This window comes from Platalea leucorodia (genome assembly GCF_965183815.1).
Source record: "Platalea leucorodia genome assembly, chromosome: Z".
Taxonomy (NCBI): domain Eukaryota; kingdom Metazoa; phylum Chordata; class Aves; order Pelecaniformes; family Threskiornithidae; genus Platalea; species Platalea leucorodia.
Window position 1 is genome coordinate 36,970,443 of NC_138858.1, and position 24,002 is coordinate 36,994,444.

The following is a 24,002-nucleotide window of genomic DNA, read 5'->3' on the forward strand; positions in this document are numbered from 1 at the left end:
GACTGGAAATCACAAAGAAACACTGGCACAGCAAGATCAAGAGAGTCTGCACTGGCAGCATACAACAGCGTAAGTTTGAAAGTCTTGTGAGACATCAAGAAGAAAGTCTGTCACTTGCATGTAAAGTGTATACGTCAGCTTGATTAAAGGCTTGAGCTCTTTAGTCAGAAGTGTACTAGATGTTAGGGGAGTCCCAAACAATCCATATTAACAATTTTCTTGCAGATGTTTCAATGCTTATGTCAGCCATGTTATTTCATGGTTTTGGTTTTTTTCTTTCTTTTCCTTGATTCCACATAGTATTTTGCATTTCCATACAAATTCTTCCAGCCTGATAGTCATGCATATTTCACTTTGTATTGAAATATTCACTTCCTCATATAGAAAATTGTCAGTACCTGAGTATTACGGAGTTCTTACTAAAAATTAACAGTAAACCAATAGCTCCCTCTGTCCTCTCAGCTGTTTCATTTTCACTTTTGGGGGTATCTACTGATTAAAAAACTAAAATGAGAGTTTGTGTCCTGTTCTTTTCTAGCAATTATTGGGGGGGTGGGGGGATGGGAAGAGGTTGGTTGTTTGGGGTTTTGTTTTTTTCTGTTCTGGGGGTATTCTCTTCCAGATTTCAGAAGATGGTATCTTCCTAATTAGTAAATAATAATTTGTAATGCTATAAACATGTAAGGTATGATATGAACACTACTAATAGTAAACACGCTTTGAAATAAATACAGTGAAACATCAAAGAGTACTGATTTCAAACTGTAGGTAACTGAGACGCTTGATGTATGAATTTACACTAAAGGAAAAGGTTTTTCATTTTATCCTTGTTCTCAACACAGTGCATGATAGACACATAAACAAAAATTAAACCTACTTGTAAATTTAATACCCAAACTGTCATGAATGTATAGTTCCTGTGAGCAAAAAAAAGAGAGATACTGCTTATGGTTTTGGCACTCCTCTCACTGCTAATTTAAAAGCTTTTCCTATAGCAATTCAGTGTCATTACTTTATAAAGAGTGCCAGCTAATTCTCTGCTGATAAAGCAGTGTGAAAATAATCAAAACTTTCTATGTTTAGGTCACTTTTAAACAAATAACTGTATGCAATATTGATACAGTTTTACATACTTTTGATATCAAATGTCCAGAGCAGTATTTATGCTTGGATTTCACGTCCAAAAGGAAAGTACATTGTTTTAATTTAAATAAGAACATTTGTCTTTCCCTGCTTATAAGCCAGAGGAATTCTGTGTTTCGTGGCTTACACTAATGTTTAATAAATTCACGACTTTGCTTGCAAGCAAATACTTTTGCTGTAGCTAGTCATTCCATATAGCCTTTGTCAGTGGCTCATCTTATGTTTGTCCCTGCTTCTGAGCTTGCTGCTGTTAAAAATAAGTAAGAAAATCCGGTTTGCTTTGCAAAGAACACAGGCCTAAGATACTCTTCATTTCTGTATGTCTTTCAGTATGATGATGAACTACAATTACTTTCATTGTAGGGTGAGGGAAAATCCCGCTTTTCAGGGGATACGCAGTGCGCTCTGTTTTTTCGTGCATAATTCTTTAGTTCTGGCGTGCAGACTTGATCACAGGATGAGCATCTTTATCTGACATTAGATGTGTTGTGAATAATCTTAGTTTTAATGAGTAATTTTCACTAACTTTCAAATGACGTCTGTATACTGCCTTGTGTATGTAAGTTCTCAGCTGTTCAAGGTACGCTCTTGCTGACCTCTTGAGCTGTTAACGTACCCTTGACTAGGCTGAATGTTCCTTGGGTACACTGAAGATTGATACATCCCAGGCCTTGACAGCTGTAGTGTTTTTCTGTGCCAACTTCAGATACTCTAAGCAGCCCTTTTTTGGAAGAAATTGTTTGGCTCCCAGGACCATTCAGGGAACAGTCTTACCAAGTACATTAATTGTGCCAAGAGCTTAAAAAGGCTGTTTAAACTTCTTTTAATCTTAAAACTGTAATAATTTCTGGCTAATACTCATTCTGTTGTACAAAATGCTTAATTACTTATAGATTTAAATGGAACAGTTTTAGCTATTAAAATGTTTGGCATGTTAAAGAGAAATAAGTCACATTTTATGGTAACTTACCACTCGTTGACTAATGTTTTACTAATGTTTTATTGTCATAATGAGAAATTTTGTACATTTCTGTGTAAAATTTTTATGTAATAAAGTTCACAGATTTTTAACGGCAGATGATGATTTTTTTTTCTTCTTTTTTTCTTTTTTAACTGGTGACATGTATTTGAAGATGCTGTTAAATAATTTGTGTCCGTATTCTTTTGGCAGAAAGGCCACTTAGGCAGGACGCTGCTTTGTTTTGTGTGCATTTACAGAAATACAAATATGCAGTGAAAGGCATTTGTTGATTTAGTTTAGAATTTCTGTTGATATAATTACTGCATTGCTTTATAGTTCTATGTGTGCTCATTCGTAGGTTCCAGTAGTAACTTCAGCAGTAACTTTAAATACCAGTTCTTGCCATCATAAAAAGTGAATGACATTTATGGAAATGGCATTGTTTTACAGTTCTGGGAATTCCAGTGATTTTTCACTTATTTCCAGACGACTTAGGAAGTTTTCTGTTTGCTTGTGGTTTTGTTGTTTTGTTGTTGTTTTGTGGTTTTGTTTTTTTTTTTTAATGGACACTACTTTAGCCTGTTCTGTTTAGCTGTTTCTTTGAAGTTTTAGTGCACACTGTTCACATTCAATATTGCTTGCTGCAAGCTTTTTACTTTTTAAGTTAGGATGGCTTTTTCATTCCTACTTCATCTACTGTTCTTTCAGCACAGATAGAAATGTTGCAGAAATTAGTTATGTAAGGAGTGGCAATTTCACTGACATGAGTACAACTTGGAGTTGATTTTACTCTTCCTTGGACAACTTTGAAAGTGGTCTGTTTGTGAAATAATTATAGATAGGTGCCTTGAGATTAATCTGAACTGCTTATTCAATTAAAAGAGATCATTTGATGCTTGAGTATCTGTATTCTTATTAGGAAGGCAATGTTCATTGAAACTTATCAAAAGGTCAATTTCTGGGAGGCTTGGCAAAGTTTAGGTAGGAACTATGTTGACAGAGACTCAATACATGCTGGATACTCGGCAAAAATCATGGGAGGGATGTGAACATTTCCCTCTTGTACATGTGTATATTTTGTACACATTTGTTCATTAGGAACAATTCAGTATATGTTATTGTACTTTTCCCTTTTTGTTGTTTTTTTTGTAATGGAGGAATGCTGTGTTTAGAAGTATGTGTCTGAAAGTTGTGCACTATTCTGCCTTCTTGTGATGCCTTATGCTGTTCCCTAGCTGGGACCTGGAGTGTGTAGGAACCTGCAGGGCAGGACAACAGTCAGCTGCCACTGTTTGTAGTGAGTCTTGTGATATTTGATAGTCCTTCTTGGAGTCATGCAGAAGCCCAAATGTCTCAGCTCTTCTAATAAATAAATAAGCAGATAACCAAAAAGCTACTTCTGTGGTCTTGTATACAGGACAGTAAAGGGAAAAGCTAAGGAAGCCTGATGCTAAGCAAATCCAAATCTTTAAACAGGCAAACAAAACTGGACTGAACAAAGCTCGTGAGCTCATAAACCAGCATCAGAAACTTTGATTGTTTGTTTGACTCAAGATTTTTTAGCATTTGCCGGTGAAATACTGTTGGCACTTTGTTATATTTGGACTTCTCTGTGCTGTAATGACTTCATGGCCTGTAGACTAATTTGTTAGTAATTTTAAGTAGGTTAGTGTAAAAATACACAGTGAATTGCGTAGTAAAGATATAAAAAATATTCAAGCACTATTATCACTTCAGTTCTGCTCTCCATATTCCTCCATTATGGTTCAAAGATTTCCTTATACTCAAAGTGGTGTCATTTGAAGTGTAAGAACTGCTGACTTACTGTCCTTCTAAATAATTCAAAAGAAATCACATTTCCATTGCTATTATTTAGTGAGTTTTTGTTTGTCTTTGTGTTTTTTCTTTGCTGGGCTCCCAACATAAATACAAGATATTTTTAGATGTTAAAAATACTCAGAATCAGTGTTCTGTATAGATGCTAATGCTTTTTGGAAGCCTGCAGCAGTTTTTTCAATTCTGAAAAACTTTTTTATTTTTCATTCGGTTTCTGCCTGAGAAGAAGCAATAGGTCATACATGGTTCACCATGTACACACATTGTGACTTTTCAGGTGGCGTGGTAAGGCATTTTCAGGAGATGGTGGCTGTTTTGAGGACACATGAAAAAAGTGCACACTTTTTATAGTCTTTCAGACTAGATACATAGAAATCCAGGATATGTAAGTGGCATGAAGTGATAACGCACAATAAGAGGTTGTAATTTTTTTTTTTTTTTTAAACAAAATGAGGTAGATAGCTGTCTTTTTCACCTGAACTGAGTAACCTAGTTAATGTGATGCTTACTGCTTGTCTTTTAACTTAATTCCTAGCTGAAAGTGAACTTATTTTCAGCACTTTTACTGAGTAAAGACTTGGACGCTGATGTGAAGTCATTTGAGTTCTTATTATATGATGTATGGCTTAGCTTTTGGTGTTATCTTCTTTCAAAAAGTGAATGTGGTCATGCACTATAGTGCACCATAATCCAGTTAGTTACTGTGCTTGCACACAGCAGGGTTACTTTCAGTTTTGAAAAGTGTCCTTAAACTGCTAGGCCAATTTGGTTAGAGAAAGATGATGTTCCTTTCAAGGGTTTTTAAAGAACAGTTTGTGCCCCGTTTCTTTCTACACAAAGTTTTTTGTTAATTGTTTGATTTTGTTTGGAAATGCCAGAAATAAATTCAGTCTCCCTGTCAACACTGTAAAAGTTGCATACATCCTACAAAGGCAGTTATATGAAATTTCTCTGGTTTATGAAAGAAGAACTCTTTCTGCTGTAGTCCAGTTTGCATAAGCTGATAATAGTCTTGAAGTATAAGATCTTTGTGGGCAGAGTCTTTCTTTTATTTACTTTCTAACACAATCAGAAAGCTAGTCGGTTTTGTTAGTGGTGTGCATTCTTACAGCAGGTGGGTGAATTTTTCTGGATTTACAGCAATAGAATCATAGAATAGTTTGGGTTGGAAGGGACCTTTAAAGGTCATCTAGTCCAGCCTCCTAACCTACCTTGATAAGGTATCAAATCTCCATAAAGTTTTCTTCCTTGCTTGGTTGAAGAAGTTGATGGCATTTAAAAATTTAAATAAATGTAAGCTAGAAATGACTAGTTTGAAAGAGGAAGATATTTTTTAAACCAGCAATCATAAACCCCCTCACTTCCCACTTGTTCAGCATTTTTCTTATATTTTCTCCTAAGTTCAGCATTGCTTCACTTCTCTATGCAATTTTAAAATTCAAAATACGTGCATTTCTAAATTTGAAGGAAAGACACATCAGAACTTCTAAAAGAAATCTTTGAGGCTTTCCTCATAAATCATGGAGAAAATGGATACAACCATCTATCCTATTCTTCTATAATCATTGTTAAAGAAGTTTGTTAAATCCATAATTCAATGTACTTGGTTGTTGCGGTATTAATCTTGATAAAGTAATTTGGACTCTGTACACTGATAAATCTTGATAAAAGTCTTCTAGATTTAGAGAGATCTTTTGATTTCATATTGAAGATAGTTGTTGTCTTGTTCTGAAGAAAGAGATACATTAAGATGGAGGGATTATCATGCGCGGGAACTGATAATGATTGTAAAGTTCAAGTCTGCTTCCTAGAAGGCAAAACTGATCGGGGGCAAATGAAAAGAAAAGACCAAAAATAGAAAAAGCAATTTCCACTCCTGAGATTTACTCTAATCATACAGTATGGGGTCCTTATTGGCTCTTGTGAGGCCTGTCAAACTTGTAGTTCTGTTGCGCTGTTTTGTGTCCTGGATCACCATTGCTTTTAGCTGTTTCAAGTCATGGGGGCACAGCGCTGTGACCAAAGGTGCAATCTGTTCTTATTCATAAAAAATGAGAAATCAGGGAATGAAGAAATTAAGTGGGAAAGCTATGAAGAAATCAAACAGTGGAGGTGAAGATAAGAACTCAGGTCTTCTGTTTCATTTGATAATCAGGATTAAGATAGAGTCATGCAGAGATGAGATACTGTGTTGTTTGTTTAGCTGATTGTAGTGAGGTTCTGGTTAACTAATGATACTTGTGATATCTTGGTAGATTGTTAGGTTCCAGAAGCTTGGGAGAAGAAGAAAGCAGGGAAATTGATAGCTGTAATAGTGTTGGTTTTCCTTTTAGGTCATATATTGTCCTCATGCAAATTCTATTTCTCTTTAACATTAAAAAACTAGTAACAGGTAGACTAAGCTGTACTCCTGTGATTTTTACCTGTTGAATAGACCTAGCTGCCAATATGATGGTGTTGGCTTATTAATTTCTAATTTTATGTTAGGCTGTTTTTAGCAGGTTTGGTCTTAGTCCAGTCCATGGTTTATGTCAGTATGCTTTCTTATTGTTCTCCTTGTCTTCATCTTTTGCTGATTTATTTTTTCTTCCTAATATTTTTATATAATTAACACATTATGGTTTTAGTTTTTAGCTTAACTACATCAATATTGGTGCTTCCAGTAATAAAACTATATTGGAATAAGAATACACCAATGTAAAATAACAACTTACGTGTAGCAGAAAATATAAATCTGGAAAAGATTTTAGCTGACATCTAGTTTTCACAAACTTTCTTCAGTGTATCTTTAAAAAACATTGTTTTCTTGCTCTCACCTAAGAACTTTTTCAGAAGCTTTTATATAATGCAGGTTAGCTGAGCATATGTTAGAAGAGTGATTTACTGTCTATCGTGAAATAAAATCTAAGAGCTGCATGTGGTAAAACTTAATATTGAAGCATGTATTCCAGGCTCAATGTTTATTAATAGAAATTGTGTCCTGCTGCTAGAAGTTCTGGTAATTGATATCGCAAAAGGCAGCCTTGTTTGAATAATGTCAATTTCTGCTGCCTTATGTATGTCATATTGTGTACTCTTTTATTGTTGATTGTCTTGTCTTTCTTCAAAATTCTGTATGGTTAAAACTTTTTTTATTCAAGAGAACTGTTTGCTGTATTTTTTTTATTCAGAGGACAGTACCTTGTAGGGAATTCTAAGTAAAATAGAGGGTTTTTTGTAACTGTCTTTTGAAGATGTACAGTATAACTTTTTCTCTATAAAAGATATAGCATACATTTAAAGTATTTTTGTCTTTTTTTTCTTGTTTCTAAGGCTGATAAAGAATTTGTATGGTCTCTGTGGAAACGTCTCCAAGTGTCAAGTCCAGATCTTACTCAAGCTGTCAGCTTGGTTGTGGAAAGGTAAGTTTAAAGATTTAACATGATACTAAAACCAAAACCAAACAATCCCCCCTGCTGTTACCATTCTTTATCTTTTTAATTGAGAACTATGTAGGATTTTAAAAATGTATTACAAAAATTCCATTGTTAAATTCTGCCAAGATTGCCTGGCATATGTTGCAAGTTTCCTTTTTTGGTATTAATTGAAGTATACTTCAAAATCTGTTTTCACTGAGGTTGCTGTGCTGCAGTTGAATTTAATTTTTAAGTTATAAATGTACTGCATATTATGTTTTTCTATTGAAAGAGCAAGAGGAGGTAAATGACATTTTCAGGTGTCATAAGTGGTTGGATAACAGTTACATATGTAAATTATGTTTATTTGCATTCTTAAAGAAGTGAAAGGCTAAGACATAGAAGAGATGACTGTGCAGTTTAATTATTACTTCTCTGAGGATATTAATGATGACCATTGCCTCATGGTACTTACATATTATCATCTGATTGCTATAGATGTTAGTTAATCATCACTGTATGTGATTGATTGTTTTAGAATGCTAATATTTACAAATTTAGGATTTTTGCAGGCCAAAGATAGGGAGACTATGAATGAGCTGGTAACGTGACTGGCAGAATTCAAACACTTGATTCTCTTATGGTCAAAAGATTTGTCTTTGTACGAAGTGTTCTGTCAGACACAGTGTTCTGTCTATGAGGGTGCCATGAGTTCCCTTTTTTTAAAATGAAAAAGTGAACTTTTTAAAAAGAAAAAAATGGATTTTAACATCTTTAAATGCCTTGCCAGCATTACTTTGGATCCTTGTCACAGAACCAGGAGGGGTACTAGCTCCTTTGGGTTCCTGTTCAGTGCTTTGATCTTGAAAGGCATGTTTTATTTGTTCTCATCTTTCCTATGTGGACTTGATCAGTAAATGTTTTTCCACTTCTGAAAATATAATATTAAGTGCTTTAGCTGGGAGTGCATTCACTATAGTGTTGTCCCATCTTCTGCATTACATAAAACAATGAAAATTTTGCTAAAAATACCGTGTGGTCATGTAACTAGAGCTAATATTCTGAAGCATTTATATCCAGGGGAAGAAATTGATGGTGTAAGCACATGCAGCTTGTTTTAAGACAGCTGTTACCTGATAATTCATATGTGGTCACCAAAGATGGTGTCAAATAACTTCTGGTTCTGTACTGGAACACTTACCTGCAGAGAGAAGTAGCTTGGCTGTTAGGACAGTGTACTACTTTCACATTGCTTGGATGTTTTGATTTGAGAAATAATTTTAATATATGAGGAAGACTTAGGAACAGATTTATAGTGTCCCTCATTTTTGTGAAATGCAGATTCTTACTGACTCATTTAATGATAAAATTCGGTCATATATTCATAAGGACAGTCGTGATAGTATCGATCTTCCTTCTTCAAACATTAAAAAAAGTGCAAGAACTGCTTAAAATATATGAATATAATACTTAATGTATGTAAACATATATTACATGTATTATAAGCACAAGTATATTGAAAACATTAAAAAATCGGTTTTATAGATAGCTGAAGAATATGGAAAATTTTAGCTTAATAAGGTAGAAACAGATGTTCAGGCTTATATTAACATTTTTGATTCATATTGCATATGAAAAATAATCAGGATATTAGGACAAATTGAAGCACGGATATGTTAGAAAGCATGCATTTAAACAATGTTGAATAGAATGAATTATTTGGAGTTCTTGAATCGTATGCCTATATAAGATAGTCTGTCTTCCTTGTTTATCCTTCTTCATGTCTAGGAATATTTTTATGCTTGGTAGTTATCCCTTGCTTTAAATGATTTTATACTTTATTTAGAACAGAAACTGGTAATTACGTGTGCATTATCCTGACTAATACAATGAACATGGGGCTCTTAGATGCCACCTGGATGCCCACAAGTATGATAATGAGCTGAATTTTTTTACAATGGTAGGAAATATTTCTGAAACCCTTTTAATGTAGTGTTTAGCCTAATAGAAGACTTGCTCCAGGAATCTGGTGTATAATAATAATCTATTATGTATGAAGGTAAAGATATATTCTGTGTATGTGCTTTGCACTTTGTGTAGAGGCTGGTGATTCATACTTGTGAAAGTGTGACAACATACTTCTATTAAGGTTCTTGTCTAGTTTTTCATGTCCTCTCAGAATAACACTAATGCTTTAGAACACCTCTTGTGAACTCAAGGCTATACGTCTATATCATACCTTTCCCATGCTTCTCAGACTTATGGAATTAAGAAAGAAGAAATTACTTCCACAGCATCTTTTTAGGTGTTATCATTACCCCAGAGAATCCTGGAATAGGTTTGGATAAAAACTATGCAGTATATAGGAGTTTTATTAATCACGACTTTGAACTTTGGGGTTGCTTTGGTTGGACAGATGGAGCAATCGTGTGTATCTTTCTCTTTAATTGATGTAGCTTCATCTCTTTTGCCTGAGAACAGTCTAATTGCTGCTTTGGAAATAATTTCTAGCCCGGCTTTACCGGTGAATCTTTTGCACAACTGAATTACAGCCCCATAGATTCTTTCCTAACTTTTCCAGCTATAACTTTCCATAATCTTTTCCTAAGTAGCTTTTGTTTCATGACTGTACCTCTTCACACTCTCATCCTTTCAGAAACGTTTTTGTCTTATTCCCTGCCTTATAGCAGTAAAGATTTTTTTTGTATCTGTTGTGGTTTAACACCACTTGGCAACTGAGCACCACACAGCCGCTCTCTTACCCTCCCTACCCTGGTGGGATGGGGGAGAGAATTGGAAAAAAAAAAAAGTAAAACCCGCAGGTTGGGATAAAGGCAGTTTAATAGGACAGCAGAGGAAGAAAAAAAAATAATAATGATAAAACAATATACAAAACAAGTGATGCACAATGCAATTGCTCACCACCTGCTGACCGATGCCCAGCCCGTCCCCGAGCAGCGATCGCTGCCCCCCAGCCAACTCCCCAGCTTATACACTGAGCATGACATCATAGGGTATGGCATAGCCCTTTGGCCAGTCTGGGTCAGCCCCCTTGGCTGTGCCCCCTCCCAGCTTCTTGTGTGCGTGGCAGAGCATGGGAAGCTGGAAAGTCCTTGACTAGTCTAAGCACTACTCAGCAACAACCAAAACATCAGTGTGTTATCAACATTATTCTCATACTAAATCCAAAACACAGCACTATACCAGCTACTAGGAAGAAGTTAACCCTATTCCCAGCCAAAAGCAGGACAATATCACTACTGTGTCAGTTTATCCCAGTTCCAATACCTTGATTAGATTTCCAGGGAATCTGCTACCTAGCACTGCTGCTGTCCAGAAAATTACAGAACAAGTGATTTTCTGGCTTTGTTAATCCAGGAAAAATATGTGGATTTAAGGGTAAAGAGATGGGATTACCAAGTAACAGTTATAAGCAAAATGATTCCTGAAGCATGTCACTCGGCAGACCTGTGCTGCTCACGGCCTATTTTTCTATATTCTACACAGTTGTATCAAGAGCTGGAAATAGATAATTCACACTGAAATCTGATAAAAAGCAGCTTGAGTCTTCTTAGAGACTCTTTTCCTGTTTCATCTATGTTAAGAACAACATTGACCCAGTCCTATCCAAGTTCACAATGTTTTCCATCTTACCCTGGCTTACTAGGAGATTTTGAGATAGATAGAAACAGAACAAAATGGTTTTAAACCTTTTGTTGTTTCTACTTGGAACTGTGCGACATGGATACCACCAATGTTTGCATAGCTTCATTTTTCAGTGTACTCTTTCCATTGAAAATTCCGTAACTGAGAAACTTTTCATGCCCACCAAGTCTTCCTTATAGACTACCTGAGATCAGAAGCCAGCTACCTAATGGAAGCAGACAGAATCGAAGAAAGCATAGTCATATGTATCCTAGATCATACATATAATGAACCAAACAATATTGTCCAGTGGATTTCAGTCTTTAAGTTGACGAAAGCAGCAGCCAGACTTTCTTCAGGAGATTACAGTGGCAGGAATAAAAAGATGCAAGTGTGAAAGAACAAAATGTTCACTTTCAACCTTGTACACCACAGACGTGTGATGAAAAAAAAAGAAAAAATATATATTAGGAGAAATTGTGTGGGCAGTACTAGCCATAGAGTCAGGTAATTTATATTTGTAGCATTAATTTATATTTGTAGCATTAGACAATTCCTTACAGTATCTTTTTCTCAAATAAACCAGGAAAATGTAAAAGGCATAATTTGGGGGTCATAGGGGGGAATTAATAGTAGGTTTCCATTATTTGTCTGCTATTTTTGAAGTGCTTTCATGGTCCCAAAATAGAAGTTTGCCTGCCCTAAAATTGTAAAAATATAGCTGGTACCTTTTTATGGCTGTGCTGTTGATTCCTGTGATACACCAATGATATTTTACTTTTCAGCAGTCTTTGCAGTTCTTGCTGGATAACTGTAACTATATTCCCATTTTAATATTCAGATATAAACAAAAAATTATCTTTACTGTGCAAATGAGAAATGCCTTTGGGATATGTAAAAGCCTCCAGGTATTTTCAGACAAGCCATTGTAAAGGTACTACTCATGTTAGTACACTTTCCAGCTACTTTAAATACTATTGATCTCAGTATTATATAAAGAGTATGCTATTTCTAGTTCACTGCCTTTTCAAACATTCTTTTTTTTTTTTGATGAGTTGAAAAAAGAAAAGCGCTAGAAAGTACCTTTTACAGGTAAATGCATGTGTAAACTCAAAGTTGGGGTTCAGATGAGAGTATCAAAGGTTTTGAAATACTTTTGTAAACTTTGAGAGCTCTCCTTTAAGACTTTTACAATAAGTGAAATCTTGACAGGTTAACTGACTCTTAATTTTCCTCTAGGCCTTCTAGCTGACTCCTTTTCTTTCTTCTGGGAGGGAGATGTAGCAGGATCCATTAATGATCAAACTGTGGCAGTAACGCAAGACTTGGTAGGCGTAAATGGTGATTGTATTACGCTAGATGATACCCTTGCAGATAGTTACATTTGGCAAGCTTGCCTTACGTAAATGTTTTTCCATACCTAAATTCCAAGTGTGCTATGTCTTGTAAGTCTTAACAAAGAGCAAGAATGGATTTATCATTTCAGGCCACTCTTGAGAACAGTGGCAACCTGAATGTTAGTGCCAGTGATTGAGAGAGTTTTGTTGTTGCTCTTCTTGGGGAGTCACATCTGTCTAAAGGTGTACAAATGGACGAAAACATGGCTGAAGAGCAAGCAATCAGAAATAATCAAAGAATTTTTGGAAAGGTAATCACAGGAATTTAATGCTGTGGTTTGCTGCATCCTGTGAATAGCAAATTGTGGAAGAAACATTGAACAGGTTGACATAGATTCCTCACTGACTGATGATGTGCAGATGTACTAAAAATGACAAGTATTTTTTATGTAAAAGGATAAATGAATGTGCTGTATGAATGAGGAATATGGATTGCTGCTGTTAATTGAAAAATAATTAAAAAAAACTATCTTGCATCTTTTGAAGGGATGATAAATAGCTTGCAGAAGCTTTCTTAAACCACTTACCATTTTACTCTTGTGCAAATTAGCAGGAAACAGAATGACAGGAGAATGAGGAAGTAAACAACATCTAACACATTTTTAAAGGACATTACTGTTTTGTCACTCTGAGTTTAAAATAAAGTGGACTCCCTAGTTATTATCATTCAATAAAGTGGACGGAATAATAGAACATAAGAGTACAACCTTTCTGTCTAAGGTCAAATAATTGTGATTTTCTACAGTTGATGAAAGTTTAATATCCTGTTTCATTAAAAATTCTCAGAACATTGAACATAAGTCAACATTCCATGGAGAAGAAGGTATTATGCAGCTTGCATGTGTGCATATCTGCATATCGGAGCACAAAATATTGACATGATAATTGCAGTCAAGCCTGATTGAACAGTGGCCTCTGGGAATTCAGCTGGTGTTGTACCAACTGGATGGCTGCTCAGGACACAGTTTGAAATGCAAGGTGCAAGTTAGCACTTTATTCAGCACAGGCAGGCATCATTTAAAAATCCTTGGGGGAAACCCTGGTGATGTGCAGATGTTAAAGCAGTCTGTTCTGAAGTGCTGATATTTTGAACACTGTAAGAGACTTGTGTATTTTAGAAGAAAAATGTTTGCAAAATTATTTGGGAAAAATGTCACCATTTTCTTTACTACTCTAGTGTAAAAATATGTTTAGTGGTTTATGTACATTGCTTAAAATAAGAGGCCTTAATAAATCATCTAATGAATTAAATCAATCAAGTTAGAGATGCAAGAAAAATTACATTTGTGTAATGATTCTTTTTCATTTTGATACATATCATGGAACGTAGAACTGGTTCTATAAATAATTTACTAAGGAAATAATTTCATTTTACAGTTTTTCTTTAATTAGATCTCAAATTATTTTTGTAAAGAAACAAAATAGGCATATACAATTTTGCTATAGAAAATAACTGCTTAGAAAAGTGCAAAATGTGTGGTATCAATTTAAATTCTTTTTTGCTCCATGCTGTCTAAATCTTTTAAAACTACTATTTGGAAGTATTAAAAGAAAAAAAATAATAATGTGTATCAATTATAATTCATCGTGAAGTGTAAGGATCTTCTAGAATCTGAGGTGAAAATAAACTATTAAATGAAAACTATTTACCTCTATTTTTTTTATCTCTTCTTAATAGGTACATGGAAACACAGCAAGATTTCTAGTTCGAAGATTAAGGCATAGGCTCTGTTTCTGGTAACCAGTGACTGTGCAACCACAGGCATGTGGCTGTACACAGCAAATTACAATATTGGTGCCATATTTGCAGTAACATTGACAGTGTGTGCTTTACAACTTCACTTTGCACATGGCTGATTCGTTATCTATTTAATACCAACATTGAATATATGCACTTGTGTAAGTCTATCTGTAAAATAGTTGAAAGTTGGAAGACCAGAAGAGATGATAATCAAATTAAACACAGCATCATACAAGCTGATACTTTGTAGCCTTTGTAGTTCTGCAGCCCTTTAGATTCAAGGAAATATCTTTTAAAAGTAACAATATTTCTAGAAGCAGTTTATTTTTAGTTATATAGGCATACTGTTAAAATATAGCCTTTGTTATTTTATCCCACAGCCTGAAGTCTGCAGTGTAACCTTAACTTTCTTAGCTATTTAAGGCCAAATTTGTCGATGCATTTGTTTTGGTTTTTTTGGTTTTTGTTTTTGTTTTTTATCCTGCTGTTTTGTAAAACTGAAAGGACATATTCCATGAAACCTGTAAACAGCAAATTCAATTTATTAGTTAAAATTATTTTCACTTATTTCATGTAAAAATGACATGATTATATAAAAGCCTAAATTACTTTTTCTTGACAAATGGTTAATTGCTTGACTGATTAAGACCTGTGGTAGGATACAAGATGCCTCTTTTTCCAGACTGCTTTTGCTGAAGGTTTTAGGAAGCATGTTGTTTTATAAACTTCAATGAACTTCTGATTTTTTAAAATCTTAAGGTTTTTGTAGTGCATATTCTGTTTTCGTACCTCATTCATAGTTAAATTTTTCCTCATAGTCTAATGTTTCATTTTTGACAAGCCATTAAAAATGTGCCAAACCTCAAAAATATTATCCTGTCTTGTTGTGTAAAGTACAGCATAACACAGGAAAAAAAAATTGTAACACAGAAAAAACGTTAAGCTTAAGAATATTTTCTCAGTTTCTTCATTTTCGTGGAAAGCTGAATCTCGATAATCTTTGTAGCTAAATACATCTGTGTTAAACATTTAAAATAGGTAGTACTCATGGGAAAACTGATTGGAGCTTAAAACTTGTACAAATTGACAGCTTCTCTTCACTCCATTTTTCATCCTAAAGAAGTCTGCAAATATTCTTAGCTCACATCATTATTGCTCATCAGTGGTTCTAATTAGCTAAACAGGAGTTTGTCTCAGTCATTGATCATCATCAGCTTCTTGACAGTGCCTGCATTTTTTTTCCCCCATATTCCAGTGGACTTTTTTTAATACATTGTGAATACATAACAGCTCAATTAATAAAGTCGATTGAAGATTTTTCTTAATATTTGTTACCCTTTTAAAAAAGAAGAGGGGATTGCTGTAATTCTTATCAAGTCTCATTTCAAGGTGCAACAGCAGATCCAAATATGATATGTAAGTTCCAGTCAGTCTTACTACCTTAAGTGTCTGTGGGGAACGGTCTTGTAACGAGCATTGGAAGTTGTCCTATGCCACCAGGAGAAGCTGCTGATAAAGTTCCATATGAGGTTTCAGTATATGCTTCAGGATTCTGACAATATCTATTGTGTGCTTAAATTATGATAATTAGGATTTTTTCTTTAGCTATGGGTGGTAACTGCTAAAACTATTGGGGGGGGGGGGGGCATTACTACAGCCTGTGCTATCTTAAGAGGCCGAAAGAAAACCTCAGAAGGCCAAAAAACCTTGAATTTACTTTAGACTTTTCCCACTCATTACGATGACAATAGATCTGTATTTATAAACTTTGTTCCTCAACAGCTTTGTTTGAAGGACTGTTTGACCAAGAATCAGATAAATCAGGGAAAATACTACGTTTAACTGGAAATGCACTTTGAACCATTGGCTAGCATGTGCCTGTGTTACACGAACATTTTTTGATTTAACAAAGGTCTGTTTTTTCTCTCCAATCCCAGACTTTACTCTTCAGACCTTTTTTGTGCAGCCTTGTCCTAAAGTCACAGGGCTCCATAAATTCTTGACTACTACTAATATACCAGAATTAGCTGTGCATACTGTTTTTCAGTCCTCCAGAGCAGTTTGTTCTTCTGCTTGGTTCTTGGCTGGTTTATTCACTTTCTTCCCATTCTCTCTTTAAAATAAAAATAAAAAAACCAAAACCACACAACTGTAGAATTCTTTTGAGCCTTGCTTTGGGAAATCTACCTGACCCATCAGATTTTCAGATCAATTAATCCATTAGAAAACAAGTTTAATAAATTTTCAAGTGATGATTGCATAGCTGAGTTGAGGCTAATTATCCAGTATTTGTGTTTAATTGGGCCTCATTTTAAAAAAGGCTGACTTTGTGAGAGTAGATACTGGTTAAAGGAGCTGGGAAGATGATGGCATATTGTGCATGGTAGATATACAATGAGTGGTGAGAGCAATGGTTTAATTTAAGTAGGAATATGAAATAAAACCAGCTGCATTAAAATGGAGAGGGAAATACATCACTGTGGGAATAAAGAATGGATAGGATTAAGGTTAAGTGGTTAAGGTCAGGGTACTTTTGAGGGCTGGAGGCAATGCTATTCAGTGGTTTGTGGGGCTTAAGTGTGTGTGTGTATTGTATTGTATGATTCTTTCTGTGTCTACACATTACTATTCTAAGTACTTTGTAGTAACAATCTGCTTTGCTTTTTGTCTTCTGAAGCTCTTAAAATTTTGGACCAAGCAGTTATGCGTGTGTCTAATCTTAAATTGTTAAGTTATTTAGCTGTAATTAAGACCTGAGGACACCTGGAGTGCTATAACAGTTACAGTTTAGACGTAGATTAATATAGTCCATCACTTCCTCCAATAGATTATGGTGTAACATGATTATGGGAGAGAGCTTCTTCCTGAAATATTTGGGGTTTGTGTACTGCAACTATTATCTTCGAAAAAGGGTAATTGTTGATAGCCGTTAAGGACCCCACAGCAAAGTAATTAAGTATGAAGAAGCATTGATATTTTTATACTGGAGCGGTTTTTGGCTCATTTAAGTTGTGGAATAATGTACAGTACCTATCATGAACAGTATACCGGTTTCAAAAACATGCACAAACTTCTGTGATAAGTATTATACAAATAATCTATTCACAGACGTTTTACCTTACTACCTCCTAATTTTTAAAGTTGTCCAATATCTTCTAGCACAGAGCTTATCAGAAAGTCTTTTACCATTTTTTAAAACCTGACTGAGAATGTGATTTCTGTAAACTAGTTATGCATTATAAGCAGGGTGGGTCAGTTTCAGTAACTGTCGTGTATTAGGAAACCTGTTTGTTGTTTTCTCTCTTGTGCTCCCTTTTTTGTCCTTCGTTTTTTTTCAAAGGACATCCCAGTGTAACTTTTGGAATACATCACATAACTCCATATTTGCATGGATCTCTGTAATTGCAGTCTACTGGGTTCAGTTTTAGTAGATGTTCAAAGAGAAACTATGAGAAACTAGCTGTACTATGTATTTCACTGCTCATGTCTTTCTAGCAACCTATCATGGCAATTGCTTGATGCTTCTGATTGCAGGTGATCAGATGCTTTGAGGTCAGGATCTGATGTGCACTTTTCTGTTAAGTTTCTCTCTCAGTTAAAATGTTAAATACCTTTCAGACATGAAATGTCTTTCGGAATACTTGTTGAATATTCATGGTTTCATTTTTCTCTGCTCATTACAGCTCCTGAATTATTTTCTCTCTGGAAGTAGATCTTTTTTAATGTCATACAACTGCTTAAGATCCCATATATTTTTGTTTCTTCTAGCTAAATGTAATTTAAGTACATATCTTTTCAGCTAAGTTTTTCTTAGTTTTCTTCTAGTGCTACAACACATCAGTGCTGCTGTATTTGCAGCAGGAGAGTGCTACTTACAGTTATGATGCCTTGTGACCTCTGTTTCCAAAACCTTGCTTTAAATTACATATTATTTTTGTTTCATTCTTTATTTACTCAAGATTAGACTAGATACTGTAGCAGCCACAGAACTCTATTTAAAAAAACATGGTATTGGATGGCCTGTGAGGACTGTGTAGTTTAGCCTTTAAAATGACTGATAACAGTAGAAGATGCAGTAATACATAATAGTGGAGAAAAACAATTGCCCATATATCTACTATCCTTATTGGTCTCTGTTACAAAATGCTTCAGGAGATGAAGCATTGGACAAGGTTGAGAAATGGGCCTGTGTGAACCTCATGAGGTTCAACAAGGCCAAGTGCAAGGTCCTGCACCTGGGTCGGGGCAATCCCCATTACCAATACAGGCTGGGGGATGAAGGGATTGAGAGCAGCCCTGCTGAGAAGGACTTGGAGGTACTGATAGACAAAAAGCTGGACATGAACCGGCAATGTGCTTTCGCAACATGCTCCCGTATCCTGGGCTGCATCAAAAGAAGCGAGGCCAGCAGGACGAGGGAGGTGATTCTGCCCCTCTACTCCGCTCTGGTGAGAGCCCACCTGGAGTCCTGTGTCCAGCTCTGGGGTCCTCAGCACAGGAAGGACATGGACCTGTTGGAGCGGGTCCAGAGGAGGGCCACAAAAATGATCAGAGGGCTGGAACACCTCTGCTATGAGGAAAGGCTGAAAGAGCTGGGGTTGTCCAGCCTGGAGAAGAGAAGGCTGCGCGGAGACCTTATTGCGGCCTTTCAATACTTCAAGGGGCCTTATAAGAAAGATGGGGACAGACTTTTTAGCAGGCCGAATAGTGATAGGAGAAGGGGTAATGGTTGTAAACTAAAGGAGTGTAGATTCAGACTAGATATAAGGAAGAAATTTTTTACAATGAGGGTGATGAAACCCTGGAACGGGTTGCCCAGAGAGGTGGTAGATGCTCCATCCTTGGAAACATTCAAGGACAGGCTGGATGGGGCTCTGCTCAACCTGACCTAGTTGTAGATGTCCCTGCCAATTGCAGGGGGGATGCACTAGATGACCTTTAAAGGTCCCTTCCATCCCAAAGCATTCTATGATTCTGTGAAGCCTTTTGTGCACAGCTGGATGTTCTCATCCACTTTTGATCAGATTTACAGGCTCATGGGTACCATTCTTCCACTCTCTTTCACCTCTGAAACATTCCCATTTTGGTAGAGCAAAAGTTGTGCAAGTAGGATTCTCTGGCTTATACAGGTGGCTTATATCCAGCCGTAATCAAAGTTTAACTGTATTGTGAGAGCAGGGATAATCTGAATGAGTTTCTGCTTCTCTGTCACCTGTGGTGCTGGGGATGCCTGAAGTATTTGGCCATTTTTAGGTAATATATGTTTCTCACGCCTTTTGTCGCAGATATATGATAGGAACTCTGTCTTGTGCTAAGGAATCTCTGTGTATCCTTACTGTCACAATATTTGTTTTCTTTCTGCCTAAAACAGAAACCAGTGAGGGCATCAACATTTAAAACTCAGTCAAGAAATAGGATAGCAATGAGATGAGTTGGTTTGTTAAACAAAGTGTTAATGACTCATCAACTGGTTTTCTGTGAAGTGTTGCAGAGATGATTATAGCCCTGTACTTACTAGCCACATAGAGAGTCTCTACTAATCGCTATTACCGAAGCTTCTGAGTTGTCTTTTTTTTTTCCTGGTAAAAGTTATAGGTTCTATCCATGTGAAAGATAGTAAAATAGTTATCCATGGTGTTCAAAAGTGTTGTTTTGGACATAGAAATGCCATGTAGTTGAGAGAGGGACTTCAGAAACCCAAGCAGCTTATTGGCTCTACATTGCCAAGAAGGGCAAAAAAGCATTTTGCTCAGTCTATGGACAAGTACACTTTCTGTATTTGGGAAGGAATGAGGCAGATAATTTCAGCTGCCTAAAAAATGTATTTTAAGACCTCTTGCTGCTGTTTCTTTTTGAGCAAAGTTGTGTTAGCTGTTTACAGATGTAATTTGCTGTCACTTGCCATATGTTCCCTGATTAATTCTGCAAGGCCTGTCAGCTTCAGATAATTTAATTTTCTGTGCTTTAAAATGACATTCATTATCAGGACATGAAAAATTCAAATGATTAACTACAAATTATGACTAATAAAGTGTCTATTTTTTTTTGTTTGTTTCCAGAGAAAAGCAGAAAGCTGAAGTCAAGGACAGAAGGGTTTTAGAGATTTTGCAAGCCAAAGACAGCAAAATAGAAACCCTAGAACAGGTTTGTATTATGTTTAAATAGAGCACCTAAGAAAACTTCTATCATTGACATCAAGTTGATATTTCCTAAGATGTGAAAATAGTTTGCTTTTGTGTCTTAAGGTGAAAGTTGCAGGTGATTCAGAGTTGAGAAGTTTCTGATAAAGTATTAATTAAACTCTTCTGAGTTGTTCAAACAGTTGACCTTTCACCTAAAAAGTTCCCATGATTTTAGATGAAACTTCTTCTGAAAAGTTTTATCAACTCATTGCCTTATTTTGCCTAATGGACTGACTTAAACTTGGATTTTAATCTGGAAGAGTTCTGGCTGTGTTTAGGTTTGTAATGCACCTGTAGTTTGGAAAGATTTGCCATCTTGACAAATACAAAAAGAAAACAGTTCTAGAGTAATGAGAACTAAACCGGTAGTATCCTAAAAGCAATACAGCTATGTATTTTACTGTTACTAACCTATAACAATATTTATTAACTGTTAGCATAAACTATAAAACAATACTGACAAATCTAAAAAGTCATACATAAGTCTTACGTGTATTCTGTATTGAACTGTTCACTCAAAACTGAGTGCTATGTGTTAGTAAAAGAAAATTAAATAAAAACCAGGTATTGAGCCAAGCCATTGGTGAAACTGAGGAAATATGAGCTCATTTTCTAAAAATCAAAATAATTCTTTGAAAAGTAATCAAAGCTTTTGAACCCTTCATAGTATTTGAAATATGATACTTACGAAATCCAACACTAACAATTACTAAATAAACACAAGAGAACAAGAAACACTGCACCTTCCTTTTCTCCATAAGTCTCAAATGACTGTCTTCTCAAGCTATGAGGAGAACAGAATGTGCTTTTCCATATTATCAGGAATGTTAATAAGAAAAAAGTCATAATCAGACCAAGAGTGATATGGAGAGAGAGAAAAAGAATTAGAATTACTTCACAGATAATAAAGCTTATAGCAAAAACACAGACAAAGGTTGAGGGTGCGCTTTCAGATGTCTAAATCCTGCAGTTCCTGGGGATAAATGGCTGACTGATACATAGTTTTTCATGGAATCAGAGATTGGTTGAGGTTGGAGGTCATCTGGTCCACCGTCCCTGATCAAGCAGGGTCACCTAGTGCCAGTTGCCCAGGATCATGTCCAAACAGCTTCTGCATATCTCCAAGGATGGACACTCCACAAACTCCCTGGGTAACGTGTGCCAGTGCTCAGTCACCCTCACAGTGAGAAAGTGTTTCCTGATGTTCAGAGGGAACCTCCTGTGTTTCAGTTTGTACCCATTGCCTCTTGTCCTGTCGCTGGGCACCACTGAAAAGAGCCCGGCTCCATCTTCTTTGCATCCTCCCTTCAGATATTTATATACATTGATGAGATTCCCCCTGAGCCTTTTCTTCTCCTGGCTGAAGAGTCCCAGCTCTCTCAGCCTTTCCTTATAGGAGAAATGTTCCAGCATCTAAATTATCTTCATGGCCCTTTGCTGGACTAATTCCAGTATGTCCATGTCTCTCTTGTAATATGGAGCCCAGAACTGGACACAATACTCCATGTGTGGCCTCACTAGTGCTGAGTAGAGAGGAAGGATCAACTCCCTCAACCTGCTGGCAATACTTCGCCTAGCGCAGCCCAGGATACCATTTGCTGTCTTTGTCACAATGGTACTTTGCTGGCTCATGGTCAACTTGTTGTGTACCAGGACCCCCAGGTCCTTTTCTGCAAAGCTGCTTTCCAGCTCCCAGCGTATATTGGTGCATGGACCCCAGCATACAAGCTTGCATGGGATTGTTCCTTCTCAGGTGCAGGACTTTTCACTTCCCATTGTTGAACTTTACGAGGTTGCTTTCAGCCCATTTTTCCAGCCTGTCCAGCTGCTTAACAGCAGCACAACCCTCTGGTGTATCAGCCACTCCTCCCAGTGTTGTGTCATCAGCAAACTTGCTGAGGGTGCACTCTGCCCCATCATGTAGATCATTAGTGAATTTCCTCACATTTCTGATGGCCTTACTAGGGTCTTGCTTGAACTGAGGTAAGTTGTGTAGCCAGTGGTGTTAACTCAGGTTCCAGAGCTTGCCTACTTCTGGTTTGTTCAAAATAAACCTGATACACCTGCTGCCTGATGAGAAACGCCACTGAAATGAGGTTATTAATCCTTTTATTTCATATTACAACAGTGGCTGGAGTTTCTGTGTGTTGTCATGTTCTCATGGCTGTAGGTGTGATTTGTAATGTGTTTGGTGCATGCATGCACATGATTTTTATAAACTAGTGATGCATGATTATTCTTGCATTTCTACCCAATCCTTAGCTGAAAGAGAAAATACTCGTGTAAGAAGTTTATAAGAATTTGTGTGCAGTAATGTGCTTTTAAGAAGGGCTGCCTGCTGTGGCAGCTTCTGAACCTATAGTGTGCACCTCTATGAGATTGCTCTCTGTGGTTTCAGATCAATTTCAGAAGCTGAAATTGAAATTGATCAGACATCTGAAATTGATAGTGGGATGCAGTTACCATCTGGAAGTGGAGACAAGCTGAAAATGTAACTAGAACCAAGGAAAAGGAGGGCTTGGCAACAGGATGGGAGGAATTAACAGATGAGGAGGACAGAAGCTGCTTTTTGATGATCATCACAACTGTAATGCATGTTGTAATACAGCCCTTTCAAATAGCTTCTCTTAGAGTATCGTTGACTTGGGGGAGGTTGTGAAGGGCGCCAGGTGGTGCCAATGGCCAGTGCTGTATATAAAAGCTGTATACGAAGGTGGTGTCATTCTGACCTCCTTGCCTTATCCATTGGCTGGCATGCAACACGATTGAAACAAGATGGGGATAATTTTCTGAGGTTTTGGGGTGGTTTTGGTGGTTTGGTAATCAAAGACTGGAGCTGACATAGAGAACAATGTAGTAAGGAGCATTCTCATCTATTTTGTTTTTCTGAATTTGTTCTTTGTGCATCTAAGGAGAAAAAGATATTATTTGTGTAATTAACATGCAAACAGGTTGCTTATGAAACTGTGAGTTTTGACAGTAATGACAATGAACGTTCTGTTCTGTAAAGTGTAGACAGCAAGACTTCAAGGCATATTGCAGTCTACCAATCTGTTATGTCTACGAAGGTGAGATTATCCAGTCATCTCTTCTGTTGTTTTTCCCTCCCCTTCACACATCATACAGAGGGTATTTATTTACAAGGAATTTCTGAGTGACCACCAAACAGCTGATTGTATGAATCCATGCTGACTAAGGGAAAAAAGGCAAATAAATGATGTATCTCATAATTTGACATGTATGTAAGCTGATACTGCTGCCAGAAACAACAACAAAACCCTAGAAGGAGAAGATGAGATAATCTTTCTTCTCTTGTATTCTGCTTAGACCTTGTCCTAACATCCTTAAGAGCCCTTTTAAAATTACTGTAAATAAGAAAGCATATTCTCCACACCCTAGGTAAGATGCATGTAGTTATTTAATATTGAGAGCTAAATTAGCTTTATTTGTAATGAGATATTTCAGCTATTTGAAAGGTTTCCATTTTAATGGATATTACTGTAAATCAACTGAAAAAATTAATTTAGAAACATGACTGAGAAGTAATATGGTCTCTAATGACTTTTGTATAACCCAAATGGGGAAAAAAGTGCCCAAATATTAATGAGAATGGGACTTGTGGCTTTAAGGGTAAAAATCAGTGTAAATCACAGTTTTGCAAAACTTCTGCTGTCTGATATCTTTGGAACAGAGTACATGCAT

At 36.3% G+C, this 24,002-nt stretch overlaps 1 protein-coding gene across 1 annotated transcript in view; it reads left to right on the forward strand.

Annotated features, from left to right (window-relative positions):
• The window catches only part of CNTLN (centlein), a gene marked incomplete at its 3' end in the record, with an annotated part of 196,525 nt that overhangs the window by 12,502 nt on the left and 160,021 nt on the right, over positions 1-24,002 (forward strand). Inside the window, exons 2-3 of the mRNA XM_082337586.1 lie at positions 7,253-7,341; positions 20,178-20,262. Coding sequence (XP_082193712.1) covers positions 7,253-7,341; positions 20,178-20,262 — 174 coding nt within the window. The remainder of the gene's footprint in view (positions 1-7,252; positions 7,342-20,177; positions 20,263-24,002) is intronic.